General features: G+C 38.4%; 1 protein-coding gene across 7 annotated transcripts in view; it reads right to left on the bottom strand.

Moving 5' to 3' along the window:
* Positions 1 to 15,149, bottom strand: part of osy (ABC transporter oskyddad) — a 140,407-nt gene that overhangs the window by 1,094 nt on the left and 124,164 nt on the right. For all 7 annotated transcript variants that reach the window (XM_028302226.1, XM_028302249.1, XM_028302242.1 and 4 more), the window contains 2 exons: positions 1,461 to 1,628; positions 309 to 416 (listed from right to left, as the gene is read on the bottom strand). In XM_028302226.1, the coding sequence (XP_028158027.1) occupies positions 309 to 416; positions 1,461 to 1,628 (276 nt within the window). The remainder of the gene's footprint in view (positions 1 to 308; positions 417 to 1,460; positions 1,629 to 15,149) is intronic.

The following is a 15,149-nucleotide window of genomic DNA, read 5'->3' as shown; positions in this document are numbered from 1 at the left end:
AAAGATTCCACGATTGTATGGAATTTTGAAAGTGACTCTGCCGTAGTGATAGACATCAGAGAACGAAATTATTTATTGAATCTCTTGGATAGTGAAGAGTCATGTTCGGAAGTTTTATATTCTATCACTAGCTGACCAGAAGTAATATAGGATTCTAATGGTAAAAGTATTTTTCAAGTCGATCCAATAGTTTCGGAGCCTATTCAATTCAAACAAACAATCTAAGCTTTCCTCTTTATAATATTAGCTTAGATGTAGATATAACCGAATATTATGGATAATTTTAGCGATTTTGGAAAGTAACTTACCCTCAATAGGCCAAATGCAGCCACTCAGCATCACCATAGGCAAGAAAGATCCAAGCGCCAAGTACGTGGCAGCTCTATCAGTATCACAAAGCGTGGCTACTACGAAACCTGGAAAAAAATTATCATTAGAATGCATTGAAATTCAACTCTTTAAGGGTGCTAATTAGGGGCAAATAGAAATTAATTATAGGTTTTCTTTAATCACACAAAAGCACCATTTTGGTCACAAACGATTGAATTCTTTCTGTCATCATTTTTTACTCCACCAAAATGAAGACCAATGATTTTAGTATTTCAGGTCAAAGGGTGTTTAACGATATCCAGAGTTTGTTCGTTTCAGCCAAACAATGTCCACTGCTGGACAAAGGATTTCCAAGGATTCCCATTAACAACCGGTCCTGCGCTGACGGCATCCAGGTACTTCCCGCGACCTTCACCAGATCGTCTATCCACCTAGTGGGGGTCTGCCCACAATACGTATTTTTACGATATCCAGAGAGATGGTCCATCAACTTACCGAAAGTCATCCCACAGAAACCAGTCAGCATTGTGAGGATGCCCACCCATCCGATAGGCCCGTTGTGACTGAGCTGGGCCTTTTAAGATATCCACGGGGAGAATGGTCCATCGACTTACCGAAAGTCATCCCGCAGAATCCAGTCAGCATTGTGAGGATGCTCACCCATCCAATAGGCCCGTTCTGGCTGAGCTAGATCTAGAACAGTATCCAGAGTTCGTTCGTTTCAGCCAAATGACGTCCACTGCTGGACAAGGGCTTTTTCCAAGGATTTCCATAACGGCCGGTCGTGCGCTGCCCGCATCCAGGTACTTTCCGCGACCTTCACCAGATCGTCCACCTAGTTGGAGGTCTGCCCACATTTTACGATATCCAGAGGTATGGTCCATCAACTTACCGAAAGTCATCCCACAGAATCCAGTCAGCATTGTGAGGATGCCCACCCATCCGATAGACCCATTGTGACTGAGCTGGGCCTTTTAAGATTTCCACGGGGAGAATGGTCCATCGACTTACCGAAAGTCATCCCACAGAATCCAGTCAGCATTGTGAGGATGCCCATCCATCCGATAGGCCCATTGTGACTGAGCTGGGCCTTTTAAGATATCCACGGGGAGAATGGTCCATCGACTTACCGAAAGTCATCCCACAGAATCCAGTCAGCATTGTGAGGATGCCCACCCATCCGATAGGCCCGTTCTGGCTGAGCTGGAAGCCGACGAAGCCCATGAGAAGCACGATGACGGTTTGGATCAACATCACCACGATCTGCACCACCAGTTGGGAGAACAGAATCTCGGTTCCTGGAGAACAAACGAATACATTTTTACTATAGCTACCTTCATTCGTTTCGTTTCGGCCAAAAGACGTCCACTGCTGGACGAAGACTAATGCATCACCATCAATCTCTATTTTTTAAGTGAAGTGACCCGTTTGAAAACAAAATTGCTGTTAATGTGTTACCATAGTTAGGTGTCGCTTAAAATTTGGGGATTGATGATGATAACGGGCATTAGTCACCCAAAGATTTCAACAACGACCGATTCAACGCTGCCCTCATTCAGGTACTTTAAGTACCTACATAAGTGATAATCATAATAAAAATGGTAATTAGTAGTGACTGAGTAATTAAAACGGGGGATTGTGTTTTGTGGCACTCCTTGCTCCCTTTTATTGAGTACAGTCTGTATGTACTTTATCATCCTTAAAATACATAATTATCTTTCAGGCGCAGTCAGGTAAACATGACTATCGATCAGTTTGGAGTATAAAGGTGCCAGTAGATATTTGTTGATGAAAATCAGTGATTTGAAAGTAATAGGGAACGGCTTTAAATTAATCTATTGATTCCCTTCGAATTTATAATATGTAAACAACCCTTTGAGACAGTAGTCAATGAGCAAAGTGAAGTCAGTTCGAAAACATTATTTGACATACTGAATTCCTAAGTTTTATATTCCCTCCGAAAGAATTCACTGGAATTCCTTCTTCCAAAGCCGTAAAGGCAAAACTTTTGGCCCTCCTTTACATACAATAAAACAATAATGCGATATCCCTTACCCCGAGATTTCGGGGGAATGTCCCTGAAGTTAACTGAACTCTCTCGGTAACTGTACCTCTAGCACGAAAAACATTCGTCATCGAATCGTTTGGAATTCAATCTTTCCACTACGACGGTAAAATTTCTTAAACTCGATAACTTTCAAATTCATTGACAACGTGACGATCTCGATTGTCAAAAAATTTCGTGCTACCATTTTTCATACTAAGTTCACTTTACGTCACGTTCACTATACAATCTCGATACAAAAACAAAATTGTTTGGTTCTTGTTACGGCCGTGGGGGCAGTGTTAAAGTTTCCATACTTAGGCTGAGTTGCACCATCTTACTTTAACTTTAACAAACGTCAAAAATCTGGAAACTCCATACAAAAAGCACAGGTTATTGTTAAAGTAAGTTACGGTTAAAGTAATTTGTTGCATCTCAGCCTCTTTTGATGGCGATTCGAATACGCAAACGATTCGTAGACGAAAGTTTTTCGTGCTATAGGTTTTGAAACCAAGCAATACTTTCCTGGTAAAGTTCGTACACCTAAGATTTTCTGTCAATGAACAATGTTTATTAGGGAGTTTGCGAGATTATACCACGAATTTTCCGCTGCTTAATGTAAGACACGTGTTGTCAAAGTCGTGTGATGTTAGGATTTAAGCGCCGGTTTCCACCATAAAGTTAATAATATACCTAGCGGCATAGAGCTACAACAACTGTGCGAACGAGATGTCGCTAGCAGCAATACTGTGTGATAAAAAGAGATGCGTAATGCCGTCGCCGTCACGCCAACAGAACCGTTTTTTGTAACTATTCGGTTTCGTTTGACAGCTCGTGGTTGTTGCTCTATTCTGAAGGAAGGAGACGATAGATGTGCGGCGAAGTTGGCAGGCTATTTTTACCAAAGCGGAGCGAAGAAGACCGGAGCAGTAGAAGAGAGGAGATAATTATGTGAGCTGTGCGTAGCTGTCAGCTGTCAGTCTATTGCTATCTATGAAATACCGCACCGCGACACGCCGCGCCGTCGCCGCTGTCAAATTCTATAGAAAAACAAGTGCGCCCGACACTTCACCACTCTGCTCCGCTTCGGTGGAAATGGAATCTGACTGGTTATTCAAAAAACTTCTTCCCTCCGCACCTTGTCTTAGTGGAAGCCAGGCCCTTAGCCTCGCGATAATAGTCGTCCACCTCACGTGTTGTTCAATATCTGCCGAATCCAAAGTCACAGTACAACAGTACTTTGACACAATGTGGAACATTTACCCCATAGTAAAATAATACAAGGTTTAACAATCGTCCGCTTTGCACTCGAGGGAAATCGATACTTTCTTTGAACTCACATTATTTTTTTTTTTTAATTTCGTTGCGGTTCCAATATTTTTTTTATTGTACCTTAATACAAATGACTAATAATACCGTTAACCCCTCGTGGTAAACTAACTTTCTTTAAACTTGGCCTTCATTGATTTGGTTTTTATTGACGTCAAGCAGTGGATTCTGGTTACACAGGAGTGGCGGTGGGAACGAGAGGTGGGAATAGTTTCTTGGCTTTGGAAGTTAATAGTATTTCAAAGTACAGGAAAAATCATTTACTGAGCACTGAAGCCACGAGCTGGCAGATTTTTTTTTATTATATTATTGAGTTTATTATAATAGTGTTCTCTACGTCATAACTATACGTTGAACTCCAACAATAGTGATTGTCGGTCAAGCAACTAAAACCAACGGCCGATAGAAAATGCCGATAGGCATTGTCATGGCTTCTATTGCCCATTGATTTCATACAGGCTTCCACGTGCCATAATGAATATGATAGCGGTTGTTTGTAGGTACCTTAAGTAAACAATGAAATAATGTAACATAATACGGGACTATTTCCCATCTCTCGTTCCCACCGCTGCAACTCCTGTGTAGCCAGGATCTACAGCTTGACCGCCAATAAAAAACCAACCAGTGAAGGTCAAGTTTATCCCGGGGAAAGTGTATGTAATACAATAGTTAAAATTGTTGCCTAAGAAATAACTTAGCTAGATGTAGAGGACCAAGCAGAATGCATCAAATGGATACCTAAAGCTGCTTTAGAGACCCTGAACTCCAGATACTTTGCGTTTGTTTATAGTTTAAATATGGGGTCATCTTTGATTTACTCATCATCACAATAGGCCTATCCTAATAATTTTCTCATCGCCCGATTGGTAGCGGCCTGTATCCAGAACCTTTCTGCCCCATTTGGCCGTCTGCGTACTATGTGCTCTGCCCATTGCTAGTGCTTACCAGTAATCCCGCATACAAGTGACCGCTCCAATATTCCCTCGTTCCTCTCAGCTAACAACGCTCCTGATGTCAAGGCGACCGCCAAAAAGTAGATGATCCTGGGCAAAAATAGCAAAAGTAATACTTAAGACCTGTAGGGTGGAAGAAAATATTGTAAAATATTGATCACGTACTAGTCATCGTCTCAGCCAAATGACGTCCACTGCTGGACAAAGGCCTCCCCCAAGGATTTCCACAATGAACGGTCCTACGCTCCCCGCATCAGGCTCTTAATTATTTATTTACTAGCTTTCCGCCCGCGGCTTCGCCCGCGTGGAATTTTGTCTGTTACAGAAAAACTTTATCGCGCGCGTCCCTGTTTCAAAAACCGGGATAAAAACTATCCTATGTTCTTTCCCGGGACTCAAACTATCTCTATGCCAAATTTCATCAAAATCGGTTGCGAGGTTTAAGCGGGAAAGCGTAACAGACAGACAGACAGACAGACAGACAGACAGACAGACAGACAGACAGAGTTACTTTCGCATTTATAATATTAGTTGGGATGGGATTTAAACTTTTAGCACACATACAATCAATGCACTGAGGCGGACTTAATGCCGGATGGCATTCTCTGCCAGTCAACCACGGGTCTGGCAGAAAGAGTAAGGCGCTGCTCTTCCCGCGACCTTTACCAGATCGTCGGTCCACCTAGTAGGAGGCCTGCCCACGCTACGTTTTCCAGCCCGTGGTCGCCAGTCGCCACTCGAGAACTTTCCTGCCCCGAAGGCAATAGTCTCTACGAGCTATGTACGTAGTAGTAGTGACTTACATTTAAACCTAGCAAATGTCCTCTAGATTGTCTGGAACAGATCGCTTTATAGCGATTAGAGAATCCTGGACAATCTATTGGTTTCTTTTAAAGACAATAATAGTTACTAATTAGATTAGTAAGCTAAATGCTTGTGTTCGGAGCAGGTTCACCACAATAGTCTAGCAAGATCGAACAAGCGTTCCTCGATTCTCCAATCGGCAGTACAATAGCGACACCGCTGGGCTACTGTCGGATTACATAAGTCGGTTTTCTTTTGGCAAATTCTTCTAATTTTCATTAATTTTTCGACACCACAAATTATTCAGAGCGGATTTTAACGGTTAAGAGTTAATAAAATATAATGTAGTACTCACGTCAAAATTACGCCAGGGCCAGCAAAGTCGGTCAAATTTGGCACTCTCAGTCCAAAAACGGGTTTGTTGAACTGTAACAAAACAAAAAAACATCAATTAATTGATATATACCTACCTACTTTTGTAAGCTGACAAAAAATCACTTCTCCCGTACATTTTTAGATGGCAATACTAGCCGATAGCGTCACTATTTCGCCAGTTTATTACCTAAATATCAATTTAAAGGTATTAGGTACTAAGTAATTTGAGTTTAAGGCTACAATCAACTAAAATTACCTAGGTACCTATTCTTTTAGAGTAGTTGTGCCTTCTGAATTTATTGGTTTATGCTCTCAAATACCCAATTTGTCTTTCAGTATAGGTATTAGCAATGTAGACTTTTTTAAATTAGCGTAAAGTTCATTAACAATAATTACATCACTATAGAACTATAGTCCCCAAAAAGGGAATAGCTAGGTACTGTTGTATTTGTACACACTAACAACTAATTTTATATACCATAAACTTTTAAGTACTTAGGCACTCCATTCTAGCCCTAACGTTAGGCTTTATTAGTGGCTATAATCGTTTAATATGGCTCATAAAGCCACAACTACCCTACAACACTCATGAGACCCAAATTAATGCCCACGAAATCGTTATTCTTAACTGCTAAACAGGTTTAATCAATGTTTTAAATGAAGTTACTGGTGAATAAATAATTAAAGTTTTTCTTCGTGGGTTAGATAAAGATATTATATCTGATCTCCCATCCATCATCATCATTTCAGCCACAGGACGTCCACTGCTGAACATAGACTCTCAATGATTTCCAGACCCGTAGGTAGCAGCCTGCATCCAGCGCCATTCTGCTACCTTTAGGAGGTCATCTGCCTATGTATAGGTGGACGTCACAGGCTGCGCTTTCCGATCTGCGATCCCCCATTAAATTAGTAGAAATAAGTTTGTGTTTTTATGTAAACTTATCATTACGTTTCAGCCAAATCTCTATAAATAAAAATGAATTGCTGTTCGTTAGTCTGATTAAAACTCGAGAACGGCTGGGCCGATTGAGCTGATTTTGGTTTTATAATGTTTGTCGTAGTCCAGGGTAGGTCTAAACGGTGAGCAAATAAGGAAAAATTGCGATGGCTTATTTATTGCCTTTAAGGCGGAACAGAGTTCGCGGGGTCAGCTAGTAATAGATAAAGATAGTAAAGACCTTATTATAGGTACCTATGTAATATTAATAAATTAACACAAGAAATATGCAGCTTATTCTGGTTGTCCTACCCTAGCATATAAAGTGGAAGTTAAATATAAAGAGCGAGGTCGGCATAGGTCAGGTCGACTTTCAGTCTTGTATTTACCAACGAAAAAATTCGGGTGATATTTGAAATAGGCTAGATTTGATACTCGGCTATCTAAGATCGGTAAACAACGTACCTACTAACAAACACTTTTTCTGCTAGTGAAGAGTCAATTCTGGAACTGATATAAATACTAGGGTCAGATAATAATAGGTCCAAATAATGCACGCTGATATCGACAACGTAACCTAAATAAATAGCAAACAAAATATTGTCGGTATACGTTTCATATTTCATTGCTCGAGGTAATATTAAATTACTTTGCCCGTATGGTATGGACCAACCAACATCAATGGAAAATACACTTTAAATGCACAATTATTTAATTCTATTTTACAGTCCTGAAACCGCAAAAATCGGGTACATAGCTGCCTTTCACGTGAATTGAAACGTAATGGGAATTTAAATACAATTACTCTGCATTGTAATTATTGTACACGCAAATAAACTGTACCAAATAAATATAAACCCGCATGAAAATTTTATTGGTTCATTAATGTCCGTATTCACAAAAATTACTATGAGGTTTCAAAGTGCGCGTGGACGCACAGGGAGGGTGACACACGAACCAATCACAAAGCTCTATTCAACACTATGCGTTCAATTTGCTGCTCCACTTAAGCATGCATCGTTTGTGAATAAATGGGCGTTACTTTATTTCACGCGCGTTTTAATTCAGTAAAATGAGAGGAAACTCTACCTAGCAATTTTTTTGCGGTTTCCTGGTTTTACTGAGCTGCCAAGCCGGGATTAAATTAGTTTTCTTACAAATTAGTTCAACGTTGGAAAACTTGGCACACTTAAATTTTAACTTGGAAACACGTAAATTAAAATGCCAAGTCGCTTATGCGTCTTTTGGCACAGTTTACTTATTTTTAAGAAACACAAATACTCAATGTGATTTTAAAGTAGAATCATTTGGATTAAATAAATACTTCCCATTTTATTTGTATCTGTGTGCCTACCATGAGTTTACGTTAGGTGAGCTCGCTAGCGAATACGTCAAAAATTTATATGAAGATTTTATATCTCGAAAGTAGCCGCTAGGGGCGCTGCACAATATGTCATACATTTAAATGTCATTTTTTTACGCAGTCGCTAGCGAGCACACCTAACGTAAACTCATGGTAGGCACACTGTTCCAAACTCAGACCTAATCTTTTTTAGCTATAAGTCACAGTTTAGATATCAGTGATCAGGACTAGTACATCACTAGCCTTCGAAGTCACGACAAAACTAGCTGAGTTGGTCAGTTCTGTGTAAACACAATCGACTGACCCGACTCCGTTAACTTTTAGTGCCCTAAAAACACAGTCGTTTGTGAAACTAGAACTTTTTAGTTACTTTGTGTAGTAGGTATTGTGGATTAGAAAGAAATAGTAAATAAGTGAATAGACCATAGTCCGGTCGCCGAGCACGAAACTCTACTACTCTACTTTACGTGCTCGGCGACCGGACTTTACATGGCACTGCTGTGCTATGCAATACACTGATACATTATAAGTAGTAACTTCAATTTTCAAATACTGGCTGATTGGGAGACAATCATCCCTCAGTTTAAACAACAAAATGCTGGTCTATAAATGCATAATAAAGCCTATATGGACTTATGGGATTCAACTCTAGGGATCTGCCAGTAATTCCAACCTTGAAATCCTCCAAATGTTTCAGAATAAAACACTGAGGGCAATCTCAAATTCACCATGGTTCGCTAGAAATGTAGAGATACACGAGTACTTGGAGATGCCGACAGTCAGGGCGGAGGTGAGCAAATACTGTACCAAATATAAGGAAAGGCTGAAACATCACACAAACCAACTTGCTAGAGAAATTGTGGAACAAACCCACAAGACCACCACAAGACTGAAAAGATGGCAAATATTACAGTTGGACCAAAGATGCTAGTGGCTTGGACTGAATATTGGAAGGCTGGACTAGATTGCTACGTGAATTAGTAAAAACCGAAGGAGAGAATTTACTGGAATACCCCTCCTCATGAACACAAACAAAAAAGCAAGACAAAACATCTGATTATGACCTAAGTCGATTGCAGATATAAAAAGGGAAAAAAAAAATTTTTTTCAAATACAAAACGTCTACTGCTAGAAAAACCCTTGGGGCAAGGATTTCCATAACGACCGGGCTTGTTCTACCCGCTTCCAGACGCTTCCAGCGACTTTCACTAGATTTTAGGTCAACTGAGTGAACGGTCAATTCAAGAAATCTATTAAGAAGTCCACTTTGATCACCTAGATGATATTATCCATGGGTGATCAAAGGACACCAAAGTGTCGCATGGAGTCCACTTTGATCACCTGGGTCTTCCGTCCCAAGGTTGCCTCTCGTTAACGTTTCTACCCCAACGCCATCTCACACTTGATTGGTACGTGCTATCACTTCTTTGACAACTGAATCTAGATAAAGATCGTTTCATCCACGAAGACGCGCCCCACCATTCTTCCGCTAATGTTTGAGTGTTATCGGTACACGCAAATTATCCATGAGTGCACACGCACACTAGGTACAATAATGACGCTCGGATTGCTTGGATCAAACTCCCCGCACCCCTCGCGACCGACACCAAAAATTGTTGGGGCGCATCTTCGTGGATGAAACGGTCTATATGTATAATATACTCACATGAACAGGAATGGAGAGCAGCCTCTTGGGCAGGTCGCACTGCTCCGCCATGTGCTCGGTGGCCTCCATAAACGACTCGCTTATGTCCCGCGCCAACATCCATTCGATTTGTTTGTCTGTGGACAAGAGAATTGTAGTTTTATAGAAGTCATTTAAGGCAATTAGTTCTTTGCAGTAAACGTTTTAACCCTATCACTGCTTCAGGATAATAATGTGCGCCAGTGCTTGAAGCGTGGTCAACATGGGGCAGAGCTTTGTGTATTGAAAATGAGGGCTATCGTTTTAGCGCTTACCAGTTGGCGCTACTGTAGAGTATGGTCATGTTACGTGGTGCAAGTTTTATTGTTGAGTATAAAACGAAGCTTGAAGCTTCAACTACATTAATTAATCGCCATCTCCGGCGCGATCTGTACACGTTAGTGTGGTTGAAGCATCAGTGAAATCGCATGACGCGTCTTACGCGCCACGTCACATCGCATCAAATCGCATCGCTGCATCTTTTTATAACGCAATCACAGCAAAATTCCACTTGATTACCACCCCACCCTATCGTGGTGCAAAACTAGTTTTTTTTTATCGCATCCTACGCGAGTGTATTTGTGTGCTAAAACCGTAGTACCTAGTTGGGCAGTGTTCCCCAATTTAGCAAAATGTTATTTTAGATAAAAGCCACGTAGAGGAAGAGATGGGAAAAATAGTTCGCAGTAGTTGGGTAGTTTTTCTCCAATTAAATTAAATATTTTAGATAAAAAGCCACGTAGGGGCAAATGAGTGGGAAAAATCCTTACAATGCAAGTTGGTCCGATATTTAGCCGAATTTCCAAACAAAATCTCCCACCCTTATTACAACAAACGTTCCATTATCACAAATCTCTATCAACCCTCGAATTCGATTCCACACCCTTTATGTATCAGCAATAAATTAACGGAAGCCCTCAGAAGGGAAACATGGCTTAATGACAAGTAATCTGAAGACGCCAATGGCTGACGCTGATTGACTGTTTAATCAAGGGTGAGAACAATAAAGCCGCATTATAATGAGGGCAGTTGACATGTAAGTATTCAGCGTTTCAAATTACATTAACGACAATTAAACTTGGCTTTTTTTGCGGGAAAGTAGTGTCAACCTTGTTTAAATGTTTCGTCGTTCGTTTCAGCCTTAGATTAATAAAACCTAGATGGATAGTCTTCATACAAACGCTTCGTCAAGAGTGAGGCAAAAATCTTATGTCATTAGTGTCAATTTTGTTGGGGAGTGTAGACAGTGAAGGCGATTATCCCGAAAGTAGGGAAATTTTTAATACGTTTTTAATTATTTTATAATTAACAAAAACAAAACGCATCATGTACTTACTTATTTATTGAATACAATGTACCTACCTAATAACAATAAGATAAATCGACTTAAAAGTCTCGATTTCATAAAAAAGGAAGTGTATTTGTACGGCGAACAATTGGGAAATAAAGTTTCTTGTTACTGGTATCATTCCCGTATTTAATTTTTGAAAGCCAAATTCAAGCAAAATACGCGTCGAATTGTAGTACTTAAGGGAGAGTCCGCTAATTTGGACCAGTTTTTTTCAATCCCATTTTACACATAGTTTTCTTTTGTTTTTGCTAATGTCCATGGTATATAATAAAAGATACATTATTCAACTTACTATTTCATAAGTATTAATTAACATAATTGTTGTATATTTAGCACAAATCAACAAAGTACGAGTTCAGAGCTTCGGTCCAATTTAGCCAACCGGTTCGATAATTTGTACCACAGGGTTACTAAATTAGTTTTCAATAAAATTCAAGCCTTTAAAAAAACTATGGCAAAATATTATACGATACATTCTTAACAAATTAGGAAACGAAGAGGAACAGTAGTTAATAACATAGACAATCGATATTGTTTTACTCGTTATCACGATTTTGAGTACAAGTTTTGTAATTCCAATTATCGTAACGCACACTTGTACCTAATCTACTTTGCCAGTCTTTTGCTTTCATTTATTGTTAGTCAAACATAACTACGCTATTATAACTTCAAAATATGATTTACTAAAAAAAATTTCAAAATCCTTTGGTAAAGTTCCATACAACTTGATGTGGTACAATTTAGCCGACTAGGTGATAGTGCTTTTAAAAAATCGGTAAAAAATATAGCTTATAAATACCGAAAAATGTTTCAAATAATTGTAATCCACACTAATTTACGCTTCTAAATAATATATTAGAAACACCCTGTGATTAAATTTAACAAAATTACAATCTAAACATGTATTGTCAAAAGTTAAGTGGAAAGTAAACATAGGATTCATGTTATTTATTTACGTGCAAAATGTAATTAAGTAAATCATAAAAGTGGAACGCCGAGCTATTTCCAAAACCCGTCCAATATTATAATACAATTTGGCTGCGACAACTACAATACAGAACATTTTCCAAATCGATGTGCATAAAATAATATAATACAATACTAGTAAGTAAGAGGTTATGATAACAATATTGCTATCAATAAGTTTATAGAATTGGTCCGCCAGGAATAATTGTTCTTACATAAAGATTTGTGTCATTTAGAACCTAGAAAGTATTTTTTCGGCACTGTTGATCTAACGGCGAACAATGTATGGAGAACGAACATTGTCCTTTGTAATGGTAGGTAAACGTAGGTACGTGGACGTGTTTGAGTGTAGTGAAATAGTGCATGTTGCATGTTCATTGTTCAAGATCTCTCAAGAAAACTGCGCCAGGTCTAAGTAAAATGCCATATCTAAATTAGAACTCAAGGGTACCCAACGGGACTATTAAAATGCCATATCTAAATTAGAACTCAAGGGTAGCCAGGATCTACAGCCAGGAATGTCAACTAGCATACATTAATTATAATTCATTTCATCATTATTTTAACAAACTTTACACTTGGCAGGACATACTTGACACTGGCTATTATGCAAAAAATACTAGCCAGAGCTTTCGACTTTAGTTACTCAATATTTGTTTCCAACGTCTTCTTAAAATATTTTATTCTTAGCTTGGTTTTTGAATAAAATTATAAGTGGACGAAATAATTGATCATTGCGAGCATGCTCTTAAAGTGAAGTTGTAATACCAAAGTACTTGTACTAACGAACCAAATGACACAAAATTCTGTTGAAGAAGAGAAAAGTCCTCTCAAATAATCTGAATATTCTACTATTCGTGTATTGACTGATGTAGTACCTAGGTACGGATGAAAGCACGTCAAGCTAGTCTGTGGTGTCTTATGTAATTTGTAATAGGGGTTATTTTGCATTAAAATTATCTGCAATTTGTACAGTCGACAATATACAACTGATAGACTTACGCCCGTATTCACAAACGATACTTGCTTAAGTGAAGCAGCAAATCGAACGTACAGCATTGAATAGAGCTCTGTGATTGGTTCATGTGTCACCCTGTGCGTCCACGCGCACTGTAAGACCTCATAGTAATAATTGTGAATACAGGCGTAAAATTACAAAATAATACTATTGCAAGCATAAGATAGGTAGGTAAATTCGTATAGTTACAGCCTACGCGATATAAAAATAAGAAGAACTTAACCTAAACACTTCACGACCTATATTTAAAGATGAAACGAATCCAGAAGTAGGTACCAATAAGTATCAAAGTAGTTTCAATTTCATAGTGATTAAAAGTTTTATCCTACAGCGATAAATTACTCGTCAGCTTTTTGCCGGCTAATGAAAAAGTATTGTACCTACTTCAGACTTTCAAGTTCTTAGAGAGCTTTTAAGGAGAATACTGATTCTTATGTAGTATAATAATAAAATACGTGCATGCAGGTTTACGCCTTGGGCCCTTGGATTTCTACTTAAAATCATAGTCTCGTTATTCTTAGCGAATTAAATTATGTGGCTAACCGCTGGCTGGTATAACATTGTTTGAGCATCCATAAATAAAATGGTAGCACGAAAAAATATTACCTTATGCAATATTTGAATTAATCGACTGAAAGCTCTTTATAGAGTAAAAATTCCCCAGGAGTTCTATTTTTCCTAATATTTTTGTATTTTCCTAGTTTTTTTATTTTTACGAAAATAATTATGTAAAATTTATCAAAATTATTCTCTATTATTATTTTTATGTTCATAAAGATAGTTGCTTTTAGTGACCATAACCATTCTTGGGATAAACCCAATACCCTTTCTGAAAGCCAAGAAACCATGTTGGAATAATCCGCCATGGGCACGGCTGCCCCATGCTCATGTTACGAGCTATCAAATTTCCATAACGGTTCCCGGAATAATAATTTGTCTATGCTAATCGACTGGAGGATGTTTGTTTGTAATGGGTCATTGACTGAACGGATTCTGAGAAGCATTTTAATAAAGCTCTTGGATTAAGCTTTAATATTTCCGAAAGAATAATATGTCGGTTTTAATAAGAGTAGAGTAACAGCTTCTGAGAAAAGCATGAACTTCCTGTTGAGAGTAAATGCAATAGATTACAATGAATATATAAATAAAATTGACTATAAAGGACTCCAGAAAAACTGTGTCCAAAAATGCATAGTTAGTGAATTAGTGGAAAAAGAGAAACAAGTGCAACCCAGTTTTTCGAGCACCATTGGAATAGCACAGTGTTTTCAAACGAAGAAAGTGTCTCAAGAAACCTAACAACATACAAAAAAAAAACATTGAAGATCTATACATGACCGATTGCGATGTTTAATGACGATATTAACCGAACTATGTAGATGAAAGCGTATACAGAACTTTTAGTGCGCAAACCAGCACGCGCTTGACCAATTTATTCATAATTAACGATCATCAAAAACTTACCAGAAANTAATTTGTGATTTCTTATTGTAAAATGCTTAAATCTCGAAATTTTCTCAGATAACTATTTGCCCAAGGATCTATGCTATAGGATATAAATGTTTTTAAATCGTTTTCACAGTATTTTTATAAAAATGTCAGCTTGTAAACTGACGCTAAAGTGGAAATTTACAAAACCTGTGTGGACTTATCTTGATAGAATTCTTAAATACTAAACTAATCGCAATATTTTCTCAATTAACTATTTAGACGACAAAATTGCCTAACTATTTATGCCTGTAACATATTTGTAGTATTACCTACTGGTTAATGATTGTAACGAGTTGAAAAAGTACTGTTTTTGCGCCAAACGGCGAAAAACGCTCTTAAATAATTATCTTTCAGGCGCAGTCAGGTAAACATGACTAGCGATAAGTTTGGAGTAAAGGTGCCAGTAGATATTTGTTGATGAAATCAGTGATTTGAAAGTAATTTAAATTAATCTATTGATCCCCTTCGAACTTATAATATGTAAACAACCCTTTGAGACAG

Source organism: Ostrinia furnacalis, unplaced genomic scaffold (assembly GCF_004193835.3).
Source record: "Ostrinia furnacalis isolate ACB-3 unplaced genomic scaffold, ASM419383v2 OfSCF0078, whole genome shotgun sequence".
NCBI lineage: Eukaryota > Metazoa > Arthropoda > Insecta > Lepidoptera > Crambidae > Ostrinia > Ostrinia furnacalis.
Note: the sequence above shows the minus strand (reverse complement) of the source record. Positions and strands in the feature narration are given on the sequence as shown.